Below are 19,407 nucleotides of genomic sequence, written 5' to 3' on the forward strand. Positions count from 1 at the left end.
CCTTAAAGACCAACTAAGTTTTTATTTTGGTATGAGCTTTCCATGCACACTTCTTCAGATACACCTGAATTTCTGCTGTTCATTTATTCCCCCACCCATTTATTCCCCAACTTCCTTTTCTGAATAGTGTCCATCCCTGCCACTCATCTCTTCTTGGCTTGTGATAGGTCAATGTCTTACAGGCAGGGACTAAAAGGGTGTTTCAATAAATAAATTAGGTAGGTAGCTTCACGTACATCCGGCTCCCTTGGGCAAGTAAGACTCTATTTCCTACGAGAGAATGACGTAATTGAAGCCTCGCGTAGTCATTGGACAGCGCGCAACCATAACACAATTGGGCGCCGTTAAAAAAGGAGGCGTAACTTCGGCTTTGCTCGACCAATAAGTGCTTGTCTTGTGCCTATACTCAAATTTTGATTGGTATGTTTGAAAAGTATCCCGCCCCATAAACCTGCTCCTTTATTTTATTTTACCATAGAGACCTCCTACTACAGCCTCATTTTAATTGTCCACCTTCTCCCACATTCTATCTTGAGATTGCAGCTGCCTGTACATCATACATTTAAAGGAAATGACTTTGTCCCAAGAATCCTAGGAACTGTAGTTAGCCCTTCACAGAGGAGAGGAACTATAATTCCCGCATTTTTTTACAAACTTTTTTTGGGGAGGGAGAAGCATATATGTTAAATGTACAGTACTGTATGTACACAGCCTAAAAGCATCTAAGTTTTTGCCTCCCCCTTTATGCTTTGTTTACCATTCTAGCCCTATAAAGAATTCTGGAGAACTTAGTTTGGTTCCTGTAAGTTATTACCCTATGGCGGATTTTAAAATCTTAAATTCTATTTGATTTTCTTGCAGGCAAAAGCACATAGGTCTGCAACTGTTCAGGGCTGTGCTATGCTATACATTTTACTGGGAAATACGTTCCACTGAAATCATCAAGAGCAGGTTCTTTTCATGTACAGTACTCTTGAAACTAACTTTAAGAAACTGAAGAATCTGAAGAAGTGTATCTGAAGAAGTGTGCATGCACACAAAAGCTTTTACCCAGAACAAACTTAGTTGGTCTTTAATTTGCTACTGGACAATTTTTTAGTTTATTTCGACTGCATCAGACCAACACGGCTACCTACCTGAATTTAAGAAACTGAGTTTTCTTTTTTAAATTTCTCCTCCCTCCTGATCCCTTTTTATTTTGCATTGTGCATTTTAGGTTGCAAGCCTGAGGGTAGGGACTGCCTTATCGCTGACCTTTATAAACCACTCCGGAAGTTTTTAAAAAGTTTTAAATAAATGAGTAGAATGTTTGGCATCACAGCTCACTTACAGTACTTAGAATTAAGTCCACTTTACTAAACCAGATTTGCTTCTGATTCAGTACAGATAGTTAGGAAACATAGTCTTACAAGTGCAAGAATTTGGTTAAGCTTTGGGATGTCAAAAGCTATAACTAGGCCCATGTGTGTATTTGACCTGTGTTTCTAAACACTCTGAAATTAGCATGCATTAAGGGCTATTTAAGGCAAGCAGGTACTTCCTGTGATATGTTGAAAGCAAATTCAATCAGACTAATCCCCTCTGAGGTGGCAGCCTGAGGGTAATGGGTCACCAACACGGCACAGGTTTAGAAAAAGGGCAAAGTTTAGGTTAGTAAGGTTAGAGGAAGCTGGGATGTGACTTGAGAGAGCAAGGCAAGGTACAGTACAAGAAAGAAGCTAGACTTTCTTGGAATACTGATGCTCTGAACCCTAGCAGGCTCAGGTTGCATATATGTGTAAATAAACCATATAGTATAAAGACACTGCAGTTTCCTCTGTGTCTTGTTGTTCAAGAAGAAACACAGACCCCGTAAGCATGCTTGGAACTCCCTGGAATCTCAAACTGCTGGCAGAACGCAGGTGGTGTGTAACAATTGCCAATGCCCAGTGGGTCACATGAGTAACTTTTCACCCACTAAACAGCTACTCACACCTCAACTTGATGAACATCAGTGTGGCGGAAGCTTTGGAATATGGTTCACTTCCAAAAGTTCTCCATCCTCCTTTTTTGCCAATCCAATACAAATAATGTTCTCGTCCTGCCAGCATGCTTCACTGCATTTTCCCCCTAGACTTGGATGGCTTATAAGGTCCCTGCTCTCCCACATCAAATCCTTACAAGTACATTGGGCTCTGAAATTGCGGCTGGCCCAAAGTCACCCAGAGAGCTTCATAGCCAAGTGAAGATTTGAACCTGGGACTCCTTGTTCTTCGAATGTGCGCACATTGTGTAAAAAGTGTTAGGGGAACAATGCATCAAAAAGCAGTGTTTCATAAGGAACGAAATGATAAGATACATGATCCAAGGGATAGCTCAGTTGGCAGAGCACGAGACTCTTAAACTCAGGGTCATGGGTTTGAGCCCCATGTTGGGCAAAAGATTACTGCACTGCAGGGGCTTAGACTAAATGACCCTTGTGGCCCCTTCCAACTCTACAGTTCTAAGATTCTCAGGATATGGGTAGATTGTTGCTAATGTCTGCACACTGCTTTGCAAACAAGTGGTGGGATGTACAAGCCACCACTTGTACACAGCAATAGTCTTGGCACTCTTAACTACTTTGATGCCACAATAGCTCCCAGGCTACCATAGTGAATCTACTTTTAAGTTGAGCCCACACCAACAAACTGCAAAGCAGTAGCAGGTATGCCATAATGAGCATCTTACACCATATGCTCATTTAATAAACTGGGCAATTTCTCTTGCATAGTGCTTTCTTCCTCCTATATACATTCTGGTGGGACCGACTACTTTGCCCATCAACATTCTCCTTTTGGCAAGCTCCACACCATGTAATATCTCCTCTACCCCACCCACCCAATATGTACCGGTATGTATAATCCCAAACTTCCCAATGACCTTCGGAGTGAAGTCACAATGCAACTTTTGTATATTTTTATTTTTTTCATTTGGGGAGGCTGGGGAGCTTTTGGTATACAAACCCTAAAACACCATCATATTCAATCACAAATCCCACTGACACCATAAAACTGTCAGTGAAACGACAAATCACATTGCCACAGAATGATAGCTATGTTATTTAGCTATCCCACAGTGGAGTCAGGATCTACATTTCTCCAGCAAAGGTCAAAGCTTTGATCATACCAAGTTACCAGAAATCAATCAAAGTGTTTAGAAAATCTGGGAACAAGAGTGCTTTCAACCACAGGTGGCAAATTTGGCTACAGCCCTCCAATAGGGCTGGGAGATATATCAATATATCATCATCCAAAACCATTTTGAAGTCCATAATTGTGATATCAGTTTCATAATTTTTGACCTGGCAAATATATAAAATCGCAATGTGGGAAAAACCATGAAGCCAGCCAATGCTTCTCTTAATTCCTGCAGCCCCTGTTAACTCTGCTGGCTCAGTTCTCCCTCATGCAAGGGGGCAGCAAATCACAAGAGGGGGGGGGAATCACAATGCAGGAAAAACTATGATGCCTCTACATAGCTCCATCCTTATTTCAGGCTGTGATATATAGGTATATCGCAATGTTTAAGTGGTGATATATCAAAATGTTGAAAACCAGATATCCACATATTGTTGGACTCCAACTCCCCTCGTTCCTGAGTGTCGGCCCATGTGGCTGCAGCTGATGGGAGTTGCGGTTCAGCAGCTTTTGGAGAGTGACACAGGTTCCTCGCTCCTGCTTTCAACCATCATACTTTGCATGTGGAGCGTTAGTCGGGTACGTCCTGTGCCCCAAGCTGCTCTTGCATCTGTCTACCGGTGGTAAAGCACGGAGGAAAACCTTGCTGTTCTGACTTGTTTGAGACTCCTGCCCTGCGAGCCTTGAAAGTGAAGGTGTATTTGAACTCTGCCCGAATATCCTTGAGGAGCAGGATGTACAGAAGAGGATCAAAGATGTTGCCCAAGGTGGTAAAGAACAAAGTTGTGCGTTGGTAGATGAAGATCTTCCTCACCAAGTCACAGCTTTCAGCTGCCTTCCCGTGGAGCATCACTTCCCAAAAATACCTGTAATACGAAGTCACCTGGTGAGGAGTGAAGAGGACGAAAAAGGTGACGACCGTGAGAGAGATGAAGCCGTAGATCTGCCTTTTTGTTTTCTGCTCCAGAGAGGCCACTTTCCTGAGTTCGTACAGGACCCTGAAGTAGAAGAACCCCATGAGCAGTGTTATGAAAAAATGTACCCCAAAATGCGTTGCCTTTTAAGAAGGACAGACGCGGGTCGGAAGCTCCAAAATTTGCACTAAGTTCAGCTCCGCCGGGAAAATGACAGAGACCACACGATGCTGTCAGGAAAAACAAACTGATCCCTTTATTGCAGAATGCAAAGCTACAGCTGTAGGGTCCCTGCCTCTGGAAAGAAGGAAGGAACCCCGGGAAATGGTGAAGTCCCCCTATATACCCTCCTGTTCATGCATGGAAATCTCTGGACTAGGAGGGAGGGGGAGACAAGGGCGACGGGGTGCGGAGATGACTCTTCCTTTCAGATGGAGAGATGTCAATCTCTCTTCTCCTGTCGTTGATGGTGCTCCCTGTTGTTTGGCAGGAAGGGCAATCAGTCAAGATGGGTGCAGAGGTGGGGCAGTTCCTGGCGATTTCCATGGGGTGGAAGTCCGCCCGGCAGTGTTTTCCTCCAGGCCATGGAAGGGTGGGCTACGTTGAGGATGGCAATTTATTTGAATAAAGTTGTCAAGCTAATCTTTCTATTGTCCGTGTCTTCCTTCGTTGGGTATGGGACGGTGATGGGGAGGTTTCAGGGGGGCTTGGGGTCAGAGAAGGGTTGCACAGAAAATAAGTATGGAAAACATTTCTAATACATCCTGACGTATACAGTTCTAAAATATAAAACAGTGGTTTTCTAATACAAAGAGATACTAACAAACCTATTTTCTAATACAGAGGAACACTAGTCTAATTAATCAAGAGTAATACTGAGGTTGTGGTTAGGTTCTTAGGCATATAGGGAGGGACGCCTTTCAAGGGATATAAGGGGTTTCTCACATTTAAGGCACATAAGGCCAGCAGACATATAATCACAAGAAGCAAGCATATAATCACGAGAAGGTAAAAGTTCATAGCAAGTTTGTATAAGGTTTGTATAAAATGGTAAGGCTGTATAAAAATGGGCTGCGTTACTTGGTGGAGTTTATGATAATTGTCTGTGATAATTGTCTAGGCGAGGGTTGCATATGCTTGTCCTTAGGCGAAGGGGAAATGCAGATGTCTAGGCAAGGGTTGCATATGCTTGTCCTTAGGCGAAGGGGAAATGCAGATGTCTAGGCAAGGGTTGCATATGCTTGTCCTTAGGCGAAGGGGAAATGCAGAGTTTATGTTGGATTTTAGGAGGTGTTTGAATATGTTAATCCCTGCGGAGGGGGTGCGGGTCTGTGGAGGGAAGGAGAGCCAAGCTGTGGCGGCGAAATGGTGGTGCGAAGGACTCTGGGTAGCCGTAGCTGTCAAGCTGTGGTTACCCCTCTCTGTTCATTAATAATGGTGTCCTGCAACCCCCCCAATATGATTTTATAACAGTGTCCCCTCTCTGAGGCAATATTGTTGTGTAACAACCAATCATTGCCTCATATAATCGACAGTGACGCATTCTCCATTTCACTGTATGCAGCAGTATTCTAGCACTTATGGGAAAAACAAGTGGTCTATGCTTTACATTTACCAGAAGATCCACCAATATTGACTGGAAAGCGTAGTTTGTTTGTTTGTTTTTACCTTTTTGTGTGTTGTCAGGTGTCAAAGCTAGCTCTCCTCTGGTCTCACACCTCCATCATGGCACAGCAGCAACAATCCCTGGTGAATCCCCTTAGGGCTTTCATATCGACCATGTCACCTGGCACTCACCATAGCTGCCACAGGTTTGGACATGTCATGAGAGAGATGCCTTTGCCTTGGGCTTTCTATGGGATTTTTTTATTATAGGCTCTGGTCTTGCACTGTAGTAGGGAGTTGCTCAGTTACTCTTAAAGGGAGAAAGCTACTTGCACCTTGGATTCACTTGCCCAATTAGAACTGACCCAATTATAATTTATACAGCCCCATAAAAACCATTCTGAAAAGGGCACATGTCCAAATTGGTCAATTTAATTCTATAAGGAATCATTCCAGGTAAATCAAGGCATATACACCTTCTTGTATCTGCTGGTTTCATGAATCCTGAAACTGCTTCTTGGTAAAAAGAAGGCTGGCACACTACAAAGTGCCAGGTGAGATAAGGAAATGTGGTCATAAATTGATCTAAATCTCAACAATGGACTATGCAATAGCCTGATCTTTTAGAAAACATGAGTCCTCCATTGGGCGAGTCCTCCATTGGGCGTATAAGGAATAATACCACCATTGGGTGCATAAGGAATGTTACACTATACAATAACTAACTATACATAAAACATGAAAGCAATTACACACAAAAATGCCCCCCCCCCTTTTGTGGAAATAACATATACTTGTCAGACATAGGTCAAGGTTTCTGCAGAATATCACGTAACATAAAACATAATTATATATCAGTTGCACAATCTTGAGGGCACAGTCTAAAATAAAAAAAGAAATATCCTTGTAACTCATTCCCCCCCCCTTGTCCGTCCCATTTGACACATTTCAGCATTCCTACATAATAACACATAATGCATAAAACCTTCACATTGTTAAGTCTACACCATTTGTATATCTTGAGGCAATTGGGTGAACTTGAGATAATTCTTGCTGCTTTTGCATGTATTTCCAACCTTGGGCACAAGGGCTTTTCTTGTCTGCCTTTGAGTCACTGGGAGGAAGTTAACAGCACTTCTAAACCTTGCTGAAACATTATAGCTAAGAGATAAAATGCCCTTCATAATTCAATTACTTAGTTTCTCAAGTCTTTTATGGGAATAAATTGTTGCGGCCACTGTGATGCATTGGCAGGTTGGTAAGGTGGTGAGGGGATGGTATTAGCATTTGATTTCCTGTAAAACATCCTTTTGAAAATAGGCCTGTAGGGGGGTTGGGGCCTGAAGATATAATTAGTTAAATAATAATAATAATAAAGGGGAAAATATTCTATAAAGTTCTTCTTGGGAAGCTGCAAATAATATGTGATCATAGTTAAGCATTTTATTCATTTAAATATTATTATTATCATTCATATTTAATTACTGCTGTTATTGTCTACTCAGTCTGTTTAATTTACTTCACCTAGTTTGGCTGTGGAGGACAACAATTTTGTTAATTAGGACACAATTGATAAGTTATTAACATTTTCCATGTGTGGTTCTGAATTCTCTTGGAGGTTCGCGTATCCTGTTTGAAAGGGATTATTATTACTATTATTATTTACAGGAAAGAATGACTTAGATGCTACATTCGTATGTACAGGAAGAAAAAGTAGAAATAGAAAAAATGCATAAATAAAAACAAAATGATATTTAGATTACCACTCAAACAACAATTTTTTTTTTTAAGAAGGACTTGACACAAAAATCTCAGATTTAAAAAAAATTATTATCAAATAATATGAAGACATTATAAAGACCATACAGGTTAATATTGGCATTCCACGTGATGGACTGATGGACATGCCCCAAAATATAACAAAACAAAACACTGACATATGAGGAACCAAAATAAATAAATAAATGCTAAAACACACAATTTCTAATAATGAGCATCTCAAATGAAAATAAAGAGTAGCAATCTAAAGTTGTACAAGTATGGTTAGATTAATTTCATAGACATAATGGAAAAACTGATTTAATAAATGGAAGCAGATTATTTGTAAGCTAAAGAGAAGCGTCAAAGCCAAAGAGAAATAATAAAAGAGGAAAAAGGAAATTACTGTTTGTATCACTTCACTCCCCCCCCTTTTTTTTTTGCTGTGGGAGAAAGGAAAAAATAAACACTTGTTACTGGAGTTTAGTCTTCTTAAAGGTTCACATATCCTTTAGAAATGTTCTTCCTGGGAAAGCTGTGAGAATAATTTTTGCATGTTAGGTTGGAACTTTGCAAGGGGGGAGGTTATGCAGGAGTTAATGCTTGGGGTGAAATGCAAATGCGAGATAAGTATCTGAAGGTGCTTCCTGAATACCCATTGGAAAGGGGGAGCAGACCCTTGGTTTGCATAGTCTGGAGTTTTTTTTCTAAGCCCTTGACTAAAATCACAATCAGTATCCTGTTGAAAGGGGAAACAAACAGCAACAAAAAGTACTCAAGCGATGAAAGTACTCAAGCGATGAACTCAAAGTGGGAGTGCTGAGATATTTACCTCTGGAAAGAATTTTGCATATTAGATTTGGAATGATGGTCCAACACTTGACCCTTTTGTTTTCTCAAGTGACCCCCTGGAGTCAAAGACACATAAGGAAATTTAAACAAATTTTCCCCTGCATGGCACAGGCACTTCAGCATTTGGTTGCTGTTTTTGTTTTGTTTTGTTTTTAACCTCCTTTTTCTCTCTATTTTTCTCTTCAAGCTGGCATAGCCTCTGTGCATGTACAAAGTTCATGATTCAGAAATCCATTGTACCACTTGAAAGTGTTGCTGGTGTTGGCTAAATTACCATTTGCATAGAGGAAGGGAAGGGTGAATAGGTTAGATTTTACACAGAAACCCAACAATTTACACTTCCACCAAACCAGCAACAAAAAGTGGTCAAATTAAATTAATTTTGGTCAGTTTAAATCCATTTCTATAGCTTTTGTGTCCTGAGATATTTCTGACACCTCTTACTTCCTGTTCCTTGCTGCTTAGGAAGCAGGCTTATAAATCTTAAACTTTAAATATATAAAACTTCAACATCCAGACAACCCAATGTTTTCACAGACAACCCAACCCAATACTTTCACAAGAAAGCTGCAATAAAAGTTTGGTCAAATTAAACTCCTTAATGAAGTCATGGCACTAATTAGCCATGTTTACTGTACTATATAAACATCTCATACCCCAGGCAAAATAAATCTTGATTTGCCCCCTTTATCTACAGGGTTCGGGGTGAATTCGTAATTGCAAATGTTTTCGTTTGTTTTTAATTAATTTATTACAGCCATGGCAGACTAAATTCTCTGCCCCCTTATCTATGGGTGATATGGCCAGAGCAGACTTAATGATATTCAACATTCTCACTCATCTCAGCCTCACCATCTTCCAGACTAATTCTTCTGGCCTTTATGTACAGGGATGGTCAAGGCTCATTCTGCTTGATTATGAATTTGTATGTGCTTGAACTGTTGGGTGGAGTTTTGCAGTTAAAAAATAGCTGACAATATGGTGGGGGGGGGGGGAAAACACCAGACATTCATTTCCAATGTATGATATACCATCTCTACCTCTTTCTAAGTGGCACCTCAAACTCTTCATGCCAAACTTTAAAAATCTGTCTTTCCATCCTTCTCCACCAAAGAGTAAAGCTTGACTGAATTCAGGCCATTTCACTAAGCCACCAGAGTTTAAACTCACTTTTCAGTGCTTGAGTAATCTAGTCCACCCCTTCTGAAATATGGGGATCTCAACACTATCACCGCCCTTAGGATACACATACATTTGAGTACAGATGCCTGACTGGGAAGGAAACACGGGCTATGCCCTATCACGGAAGCACACGTGTGTACTAAGGGAAAAATAAGGAAGGGGAAGATTAAAAGTACCAACGTTATATAGAAGCCTTTAGCAAATCTTAAGATTGGATAAAGATTGGGAAATGTTCAAGACTTTCATATGTGCTTAAACTTTAAACCTTAATAGAGAAAGTGATAAAAACTTATATAATCACTCCATAAAAACAACAATGACACTCTTGTTCCAACTCTGAAAACCAATAATCTTTCCTTGCCAGAAAGCAGAGCTGGGCTGAATTTCAACCCATCACCACATCAGACACATTGCCTTTCACATAGCTCTAATATGGAGGTTAGAAGGGACCCTGAGGTCATTTAGTCTAACCCTCTAAGATACAGGATTCACAAGATTTGAATGAAAATACCAACTTTATACAGAACCCTTTAGCAGATGAGTTTTTTTCCTTAAGAGACTGATATCAGGAGCCCGACAATAACCCTTCTGTCCAACACAATCAAAGTTAAAACTAGACTCAGATAGACAATTCCTGGCTATGGAAGCTCTACTTTTGACAAACAAATCACCTTTATAGGAATAGCTGTTCAATTTTCCTTTAGTCAATATTCCTCTAGTCACTTGGAGAAAGACTCCCCTTTGTAGCCTCTCTCAATAACAACATTTGCACACCTCATTCTCATATTTATCATGTTTAAGATTGATTGGTTCAACATTGTTTCTTTATACTAGAAATCTAAGTTGGCAGTTTTAACTATGCACACTTAAGAAGGCAGTCTATGGATGTTGTGGCCAATCTAAACACAACCCCACAACATTTCTAAACATTGAGTACATCTCTTATCCACTTATAGCTGGAGTTTATGAAGTGAATATTTTCAAGTTTCGAAATTTTTTTCAAAGCATTGAGCAAGCATTTTCAAAGTTACAACTCTTTATTTTCTTCCATCCTGCCCCTCTTTTCTGTTGAAAAATGGGTAGGTACACACACACACACCTCTTTATACTTTTGGAGAGAGAAAAAAAACCCTTCTACAGCCTCTTTAAAACAAACCTTTACACACTACTTCCACTCTTTTTAATATTTGCCATGTTTTTGGGTTGATCAAGCCCTTACATAAAAATTATTTAAGCAAGCTTGCATTTTGTTTTGGTTTTTCCTTTTGTTTTTTTTTTAGACCCTGAAACATTTCTTAAATACAATTGGAGGCGTTTATCAGAGTTCAGACGGGAAGTAAGCTCTCCTTGGGCTTATTTCTCCCCTGAAGCCTGCAGAGTTGTCTCTTTGGACAGGGGTGCACCCATTTTTGCCCTGGTCAGTCTCCGAAGGGGCACTTGCGCAAGTTCTAGCCCTGGGCAGTCTCCGACGGGGCTGTGGGGTCTCTCGGGGTTCTGGGGACTCCTTGGGAACGTGGGGCACGTCTAAGGAAAGTGGACAGACTCCGATAGGAAAGTGGACCGACTCCGATAGGAAAGTGGGCTTGGGAAGGTTTGCTAAAGGGCTCTCTAAGGGAAAAATGGGGTTTGGAAAGTCTCCTTAGGAAAACGTTCTAGGAAAGTGGGCACACTCCGAGGAGGACTCTTATTCCCACCCACAATTTAATAGTGCCACAGCAATCTCCCTGCCTCTTGCTCTCTAGACTCAGGTCCTACTGAACGCTTGCCTACGCAATGCCAGATCGGACCTGAGGAATGAAAAGTAGGAAAAGGGAACGGGCGCACTTGCAATCTCTGGTCATGGGTCATACCTAACAAAAGGTCGCCATGGCAGAGGGGCGTCTTCACCCGGGATAGCTAAGCGAGAGAAGGGAGAGTTGCCAAGGCTCGCTATCTGGGCAAAACTCCGACGGACAACAAGCCTTGGGGAGGAAAAGGGCAGCCGCAAAACCTTCCAGCCTGGGCAGACTCCGACGGGCTTTGGGTTTTTTTGGCTATGAAAAATAGGAAAGAGTTTGATTGCTGTGACAATTCCCACCCCGAAAAGCCAATTTCCCTATTGATACTCACGTCGCAGCGCGCTGCCTTCTTTTCCTGAAGCTTGGTCACCTCGCAACAATCAGGAGAAGAAAAATCTTGTAAAATCAACCCCCACGGCCGTCTGGATCCTGTTTGTTTTCCCTGTGTGGTCCCGCTAAGGATCCCAGTTAGGCCAGAACTCCAGGGACAGTCGGGGAAGGGGATCCCCCCTGCAAATGGCTGGGTGCGCTTGGGCTCCCCAACCACGGCGCCCCAAGAGTACGGCTAAACGGAGTCTCCTGCCTGGCTCGCCATATTGTTATGAAAAAATGTACCCCAAAATGCGTTGCCTTTTAAGAAGGACAGACGCGGGTCGGAAGCTCCAAAATTTGCACTAAGTTCAGCTCCGCCGGGAAAATGACAGAGACCACACGATGCTGTCAGGAAAAACAAACTGATCCCTTTATTGCAGAATGCAAAGCTACAGCTGTAGGGTCCCTGCCTCTGGAAAGAAGGAAGGAACCCCGGGAAATGGTGAAGTCCCCCTATATACCCTCCTGTTCATGCATGGAAATCTCTGGACTAGGAGGGAGGGGGAGACAAGGGCGACGGGGTGCGGAGATGACTCTTCCTTTCAGATGGAGAGATGTCAATCTCTCTTCTCCTGTCGTTGATGGTGCTCCCTGTTGTTTGGCAGGAAGGGCAATCAGTCAAGATGGGTGCAGAGGTGGGGCAGTTCCTGGCGATTTCCATGGGGTGGAAGTCCGCCCGGCAGTGTTTTCCTCCAGGCCATGGAAGGGTGGGCTACGTTGAGGATGGCAATTTATTTGAATAAAGTTGTCAAGCTAATCTTTCTATTGTCCGTGTCTTCCTTCGTTGGGTATGGGACGGTGATGGGGAGGTTTCAGGGGGGCTTGGGGTCAGAGAAGGGTTGCACAGAAAATAAGTATGGAAAACATTTCTAATACATCCTGACGTATACAGTTCTAAAATATAAAACAGTGGTTTTCTAATACAAAGAGATACTAACAAACCTATTTTCTAATACAGAGGAACACTAGTCTAATTAATCAAGAGTAATACTGAGGTTGTGGTTAGGTTCTTAGGCATATAGGGAGGGACGCCTTTCAAGGGATATAAGGGGTTTCTCACATTTAAGGCACATAAGGCCAGCAGACATATAATCACAAGAAGCAAGCATATAATCACGAGAAGGTAAAAGTTCATAGCAAGTTTGTATAAGGTTTGTATAAAATGGTAAGGCTGTATAAAAATGGGCTGCGTTACTTGGTGGAGTTTATGATAATTGTCTGTGATAATTGTCTAGGCGAGGGTTGCATATGCTTGTCCTTAGGCGAAGGGGAAATGCAGATGTCTAGGCAAGGGTTGCATATGCTTGTCCTTAGGCGAAGGGGAAATGCAGATGTCTAGGCAAGGGTTGCATATGCTTGTCCTTAGGCGAAGGGGAAATGCAGAGTTTATGTTGGATTTTAGGAGGTGTTTGAATATGTTAATCCCTGCGGAGGGGGTGCGGGTCTGTGGAGGGAAGGAGAGCCAAGCTGTGGCGGCGAAATGGTGGTGCGAAGGACTCTGGGTAGCCGTAGCTGTCAAGCTGTGGTTACCCCTCTCTGTTCATTAATAATGGTGTCCTGCAACCCCCCCAATATGATTTTATAACAGCAGGAACGGTATAAAGAAAGAGAAGACCGTGATGCTCACCCTAAACTGGGCGTATGGATAGTTCAGCCTGGAGCCATCCAGGCAGCGTTCCTGTGGGTGCTCCTCTGGCCACTGACCTTCGATCTGTATCCCGATGCCGACGGCACAGAAAACTGCCACCAGGAGCCAACAAACGGCACTCACTTTGGCAGCACCTCGCATGGTCTGCAGCCTGTGGAATCTGAACGGGTGGACCAGGCCGAAATAGCGCTCCATGGCGATAAGACACAAGAAGTTGTTTTTGGCGTAGAAGTTGGTGCGGAACGCCAGGCCTGCCACTGCACACACCTCCTTCCCAAGGCTGGTTTTGTGATCGTGGTAACTATAATAGATCCATAAAGGGAGCGTCAGGGTCTGCAAGATGTTGGCCAGCACCAGATTTGCGATGTAAACGGAGAGGGTGACGGACCTCTTCATCTGGTGGCTCAGGGCCCAAAGCGCCAAGCTGTTCAGAGGCAGCCCAACCACCAACACCACAGAATAGATGGGGATTTGAAAGTACTTGGTGATGTTGACAGGCAAAGGGTGGCATGAGGTGTTCATGGCGCCTATTGAAAATTATTGTGCGTTTTCTCCCCTCTCTTCCCATGGAGCCCCATTGCTCCGGACTGTCTTCTCACAGCCGTTGCAGATGGTGCATATCTTGCTTGAACTTGCCGGCCGCTGGACTCATCCACAGGATGTGGAGGTGGAAACGAGGGACACTGCAGACAAGGGGCCAAATGCCCCTGCTGCCACTTCTCTTGTTTGTTGGCCTGCCCTTCTTTCTAATCCAGATCAGTTTTTAATTAAGAAAAAGAAAATAGAGAGGGCTTCTCAAGACCTGGAATGGGAGAGATTGCAGGAAAAATGGATCTGGTAATTCTCAGACTTGGAAATAAGTGATAGACCATGCTGTGTGTAACCGCCTCCCCACCCACCCACCCCCAAAAGGTCTGCAGTCCTAATGTACCTTTTGCACATGGTTATGTAATCCTCTTACCTGGGAATACAACCCTCCTGAATAGATAGGTGCCTAGGATTGCTGACCAGTTAGGCATTACCCCAAAAGGCATGAGTTACCCCTCCACAGTACACAACTTTGCATTTTTTAAAAAGGAGCATCTGATTATCTATCATTTACCATCCATTTATATGCAAATTTAAAAATATTCACTATAAGAAGAGTGAGAGAATGGGTGTAGATAATGGGAAAGGGAAAGGGTAAAGGACCCCTGGATGGTTAAATCCAATCAAAGGCGACTATGGGGTTGTGGCGCTCACCTCACTTTCACGCAGAGGGAGCTGGCATTTGTCCACAGACAGCTTTCCGGGTCATGTGGCCAGCAGGACTAAACTGCTTCTGGCGCAACAGAACACCGTGATGGAAGCCAGGGCGCATGGAAACACTGTTTACCTTCCCACTGCACTAGTACCTATTTATCTACTTGCGCTGGCGTGCCTTCAAACTGCTAGGTTGGCAGGAGCTGGGACAGAGCAACGGGAGCTCACCGTGTCGTGGGGATTTGAACTACAAACTTTTTGATCAGCAAGCCCAAGAGGCTAGGTGGTTTAGATCACAGCACCACCCATGAGTGTAGATACTACTGAGCTAGATAGACCAAGGGCCTGATTCGGTATGCTGTAAAGGCAGTTTCTGATATTCCTCAAATTTAGGTGGATATCACCACCTTAATTGCCAAACAAAGGCTTTGCCCATTAGGCAACTGGAAGGCTAGCAGAACCCAGTGGACTTGGCTTCCCTCACATATCCTGGCAATGTCCTGTTTCTGTTCTCAGGCCCTGTTTCCATCATCTGAACATCGAAGGAGCCACAGCAGGTGTCCCTATCTTATAAACTTGTACTGCCAAAGAGCTCCGTTTCACTGTCGCAGAACATGCTGCTGAGCATTGATGAATGAAAAGCCAAGCCTGCGCACAGGGAATTTCCATGACATTTGACTGCGGTGAGAACCTTCCTGTGGTTGTGTCCCTTCATAACCCACAGTCTGTCAGACTCTGACCTCATCTGTGCCAGCGATTGAATGGAAGTCTGCCCACATGCTCAGGGGCAACTTCCTCAATGTACAGAAGAAACCGCTTGGAGACAGGCATAAACAAGGAAGGGAGATGGTATTTACTGGTAGTTTTTTGGGTGATTTGCAATACGTTGGGCAAGGGTGTCTCATTACCAGCTGTTGGAAGCCACAGGAGGGGAGGGGGCTCTTGAGGCCAGATTCTGCTTGCTGGCTTCCCACAGGTGCCCGCTGTGGGGGACAGGATGCTGGACTAAGTGGGACATTTTCCTGATCCAGCAGGCTCTTATGCTAACCATAATAATAATAATTTTATTATTTATACACCACCCATCTGTCTGACTTTCCCCAGCCACTCTGGGTGTCTTACAGCACATAAAAAATTGTAAAAGATTAGACATTTAAAAATCTCCCGATACAGGGTTGCCTCACAGAGCTACAAATCCCAGCACCCTTAAACTACAGTTCCAACGAGTCCTTTCTGGGGGGAGGAGGGGGATTGCTTTAACTGTGCTTCAAAAGAATGGGCTGTGTGAACAGCCGGGGCTGCATCCGGAATGAGCAGATTCCATTTTACACTTCCTTAGGTTGTATTAGGACGCAGGTGGTGCTGTGGTCTAAACCACAGAGCCTAGGGCTTGCTGATCAGAAGGTCGGTGGTTCGAATCCCCGCAACAGGGTGAGGTCCCGTTGCTTAGTCCCAGCTCCTGCCAACCTAGCAGTTCGAAAGCACGTGAAAGTGCAAGTAGATAAATAGGTACCACTCCAGCGGGAAGGTAAACGGCGTTTCCGTGCGCTGCTCTGGTTCGCCAGAAGCGGCTTAGTCATGCTGGCCACATGACACGGAAGCTGTCTGTGGACAAACACCGGTTCCCTTGGCCAGTAAAGCGAGATGAGCGCCGCAACCCCAGAGTCGTTCGCGGCTGGACCTAATGGTCAGGGGTCTCTTTACCTTTACCTAGGTTGCATTTAAGCACACCCTGCTCAGAGCAGACCCATTCAAATCAATGAACCTAAGTTAGGCGTGCCTGTTAAATTCAACGGGTCTGCTCTGAGAAGGGTTGAATACCATGGATTGTTACTGCTGTAAAAACAAGATTGCTGTTATCCGATAAAGAAGTAGAAGTGAATTATTATTGTTAGAGCTTTCCTGAGCCATACCCCTGTAGTGTGTTCCCATGCTCTTAGTCTCAAAGAGTAAATTTTATTTTGCAATTGGTAGCCAAACACCGTAAGACACACACACACACACACAATTAGTAAGGATGCATTCTCCGACTCATACGTAGATTCAAAGAATCATAGATTCATAGAATTGCAAAGCTGGAAGGGACCCCAAGGGCCATCCAGTCCAATCCCCTGCAATGAAGGAATCACAAGCTAAAGCACCCATGACAGATGGCCATCCAACCTCTGCTTAAAAACCACCAAGGAAGGGGAGTCCACCCCCCCCCCCCGAGGGAGTCCTTTTCCACTGTAGAGCAGCTCTCGCCATCAGAAAGTTCTTCCTAAAGAATCCCCTTGTAACTTGAAGCCACTTGTTTGGGTCCTACCCTCTGGAGCAGCAGAAAACAAGCTTGCTCCGTCTTCCATGTGACAGCCCTTGAGATATCTGAAGGCGGCTAGCATACGTCCTCTCAGTCGCCTCTTCTGCAACCCAACTCTCTCAGTCATCATACATGGGCATTAAGAGAATGAACGATCAAGGCTGAGTTTGCTTGCTTGTTTCTTTCATGCTGCAAAACAGTAATTTTAAAAAAAATTGAAGCACTCACCTCATTACTGACCCAAGAGACGATTCGCACACCTGCTTGCTTGTAACTGCTTCATTCTTTGGAATGGCACCCTCTCTTTATGGTTGTGTCAGCCGCTGTGGTTTATTGTGACTCAGATAGCATGCAGAGAGTGCTAGTCTCAGTTAAGCGATAACCACCAAGTTGTACATCATAGGAGACAGCCGAGTAGGAACTCAAATAAAGCTGTTTGGGGTTTTACATATTGCTCTCAGGTTGCTGTGTGTCTCGGAAGGGACTTACCAATAGATAGATAGATAGATAGATAGATAGATAGATAGATAGATAGATAGATAGATATAACATTTGGGAAGTCAGAGATTTGACTCTGAAAGAACTGTTGCATTCCTGAAGGGCTGTAGGGTTTTGTTTTTTCTTAAATCCCTTTTCAAATGGGCAAATCACCTGCAGGGACACAAGGGACTGGCTGATTTTGTGCAAGAAAAGTGAGAACTGGCAGCTTTGAAGATGTGGGGTGTGATTCTAGAGATTCATGATATCTGATTTTGACTCGGAAGTAGCAGTGAACACACAGAGAGAGACACTGGAGGGGGTTCTTTGTCCACGCAGAGGGTTAGGCCTTTCGCCTGAACCATTTCCCCAATCTGATTGAAGCCCCCTCCTCCATACACCACAAGCTTCCCATAAGGGGGAAATGCAGGCACACAACGAAGAACTGCAGAGCTGGTAAAGACCCCATCTAGTCCAGGCATAGGCAAACTCGGCCCTCCAGATGTTTTGGGGCTACAACTTCCATCATCCCTAGCCAACAGGACCAGTGGTCAGGGGTGATGGGAGTTGTAGTCCCAAAACATCTGGAGGGCCGAGTTTGCCTATGCCTGGACTAGTCCAACTCCCTCCAATCACATCTAAAGAAACCCTGACAGATCCAATCTCTGTTTGAAAACTTCCAACAAAGCTCACCACCTTCCAAGGGTGTCACAGGCCAGGCTCACCTGCTGAACAGCAGCCTGAAGAGGGAGAAGGCAGAGTGACTCCACCTGCAGCTGATCACCCTTGCAGGACTTAGAGGAGAAGGCACGGATGAGAACTGGCTGGCTTCAGCCTTCTTAAGCAGAGCTTCCAGCAGCAGTCAGGTGCTGGAAACAACGCTTGTTATTCCCTACCTTACCTTGCTGCATCCTGCTTGTCTTGGCCCTTGACCTCATGATCATTGGATTCTCTGACCCTTAGATTGTCTGACCATGTGCTGATCGCCCAACCTTTGGACTGGGCTTTACTTTGGATGCTCCAGGCAAAAATACACCTCAGTGACTCTTTGGGTTGGCTGCATAGCTGCCAAGTTATCCCTTTTTTTAAGGGAAATTCCCTTATGCTGAATAGGCTTCCTCGTGAGAAAAGGGAAAACTTGGCAGCTATGGTTGGCTGCCCTCCCACTCCACTGAGCTCTGCACACCGAGCCTCAGCAACAAAACTCCGGCAGTGGAGTCTGTCCCACTGTCAAACTGTCAGAGAGATTTTTCATTTAATCAGAATCTCCTGTCTTGTAATATGAATCCATTGGTTCAGGCCCAATAGCAGAAAGCAAGTTTGCTCCGTCCTCTGTGGGACAGCTCTTCAGATATTTGTAGGTGGCTATCATACCACTCCTCTCAGTCTACTCTTCTGCAGCCTAAACCATACCTAACTCTCTCAACCGTTCCTCTTAAGTGGTCTACTTTCCAGATACTTTGGCTTAACCAGGCCAAGGACTCTGGCCATTTGCTGGCTTAAGAGCTATGCTTGCCCTGTCTATCAAAAGGAAGGTGCAGGGAGCATGTCGTTTGTTGGATCAGCATCTTAACCAATGGTCAGAGGTGATGGGAGTTGTGGACGAGCAACATCCCTCGAGGGCCGCAGGTTCCTCATCCCTGAACTATTCCGTGATGGCTTCTGCTCTACATTGCTATGGGGCAAAGAGATTAGTTCTACATATCCCACAATGCATCGTTGCAGCTTATCACTGCTTGCTGATCCCCTTCCTCTCTCTTATTTACCAAAGGACATGGTTCACGCCATTCTAACTTTCTTAATACTCCCATTCCTTAAAAATTCCAGAGCAGTTAACCAATAAGAATATCAGGCCAATAAAATGGATTATCCTTTGGCCTAGATATGCTTCAGATCGTTCCTTTCCCCCAACCAACCGAATTTTCTTGTTGTTGGCTTTTGATCTGATTTCATCCTGATGTGAATTCTGACAACATTGTTCCATATTTATTTATTTATTTATTTTATAATAATTTTTATTAATTTTATATATAAACAAATGAATACATAAAAAAATCAAGTATAATTCCCATGACATTATTCATACAAAAAAATAAACAATAAAAATTATAAAATAAAAACC

At 43.7% G+C, this 19,407-nt stretch overlaps 1 protein-coding gene across 1 annotated transcript; it reads right to left on the reverse strand.

Annotated features, from left to right (window-relative positions):
* Positions 1-2,922: 2,922 nt before the first annotated feature.
* On the reverse strand, positions 2,923-17,156 carry LOC118094172 (G protein-coupled receptor 68-like). Its single transcript, XM_088654946.1, has 3 exons — positions 17,037-17,156; positions 13,211-14,069; positions 2,923-4,182 (listed from the first exon to the last, which is right to left on the reverse strand). Exons 2-3 carry the CDS (start codon positions 13,787-13,789, stop codon positions 3,730-3,732), a joined length of 1,032 nt encoding a protein of 343 aa, XP_088511072.1. The 5' UTR covers positions 13,790-14,069; positions 17,037-17,156; the 3' UTR covers positions 2,923-3,729.
* Positions 17,157-19,407: the final 2,251 nt, after the last annotated feature.

The sequence above is a fragment of the Zootoca vivipara genome, chromosome 12, assembly GCF_965207765.1.
Source record: "Zootoca vivipara chromosome 12, rZooViv2.hap1.1, whole genome shotgun sequence".
Classification (NCBI taxonomy): Eukaryota; Metazoa; Chordata; class Lepidosauria; order Squamata; family Lacertidae; genus Zootoca; species Zootoca vivipara.

Bases quoted from the DNA above. Each gene is read 5' to 3' on its own strand.
- LOC118094172 (XM_088654946.1), bottom strand. From the start codon at position 13,789: ATGAACACCTCATGCCACCCTTTGCCTGTCAACATCACCAAGTACTTT. The intron at 4,183-13,210 runs CTGCTGTTATAA...TTTTTCATAACA, and splicing joins TCTCTTTCTTTATACCGTTC to CTGCTCATGGGGTTCTTCTA.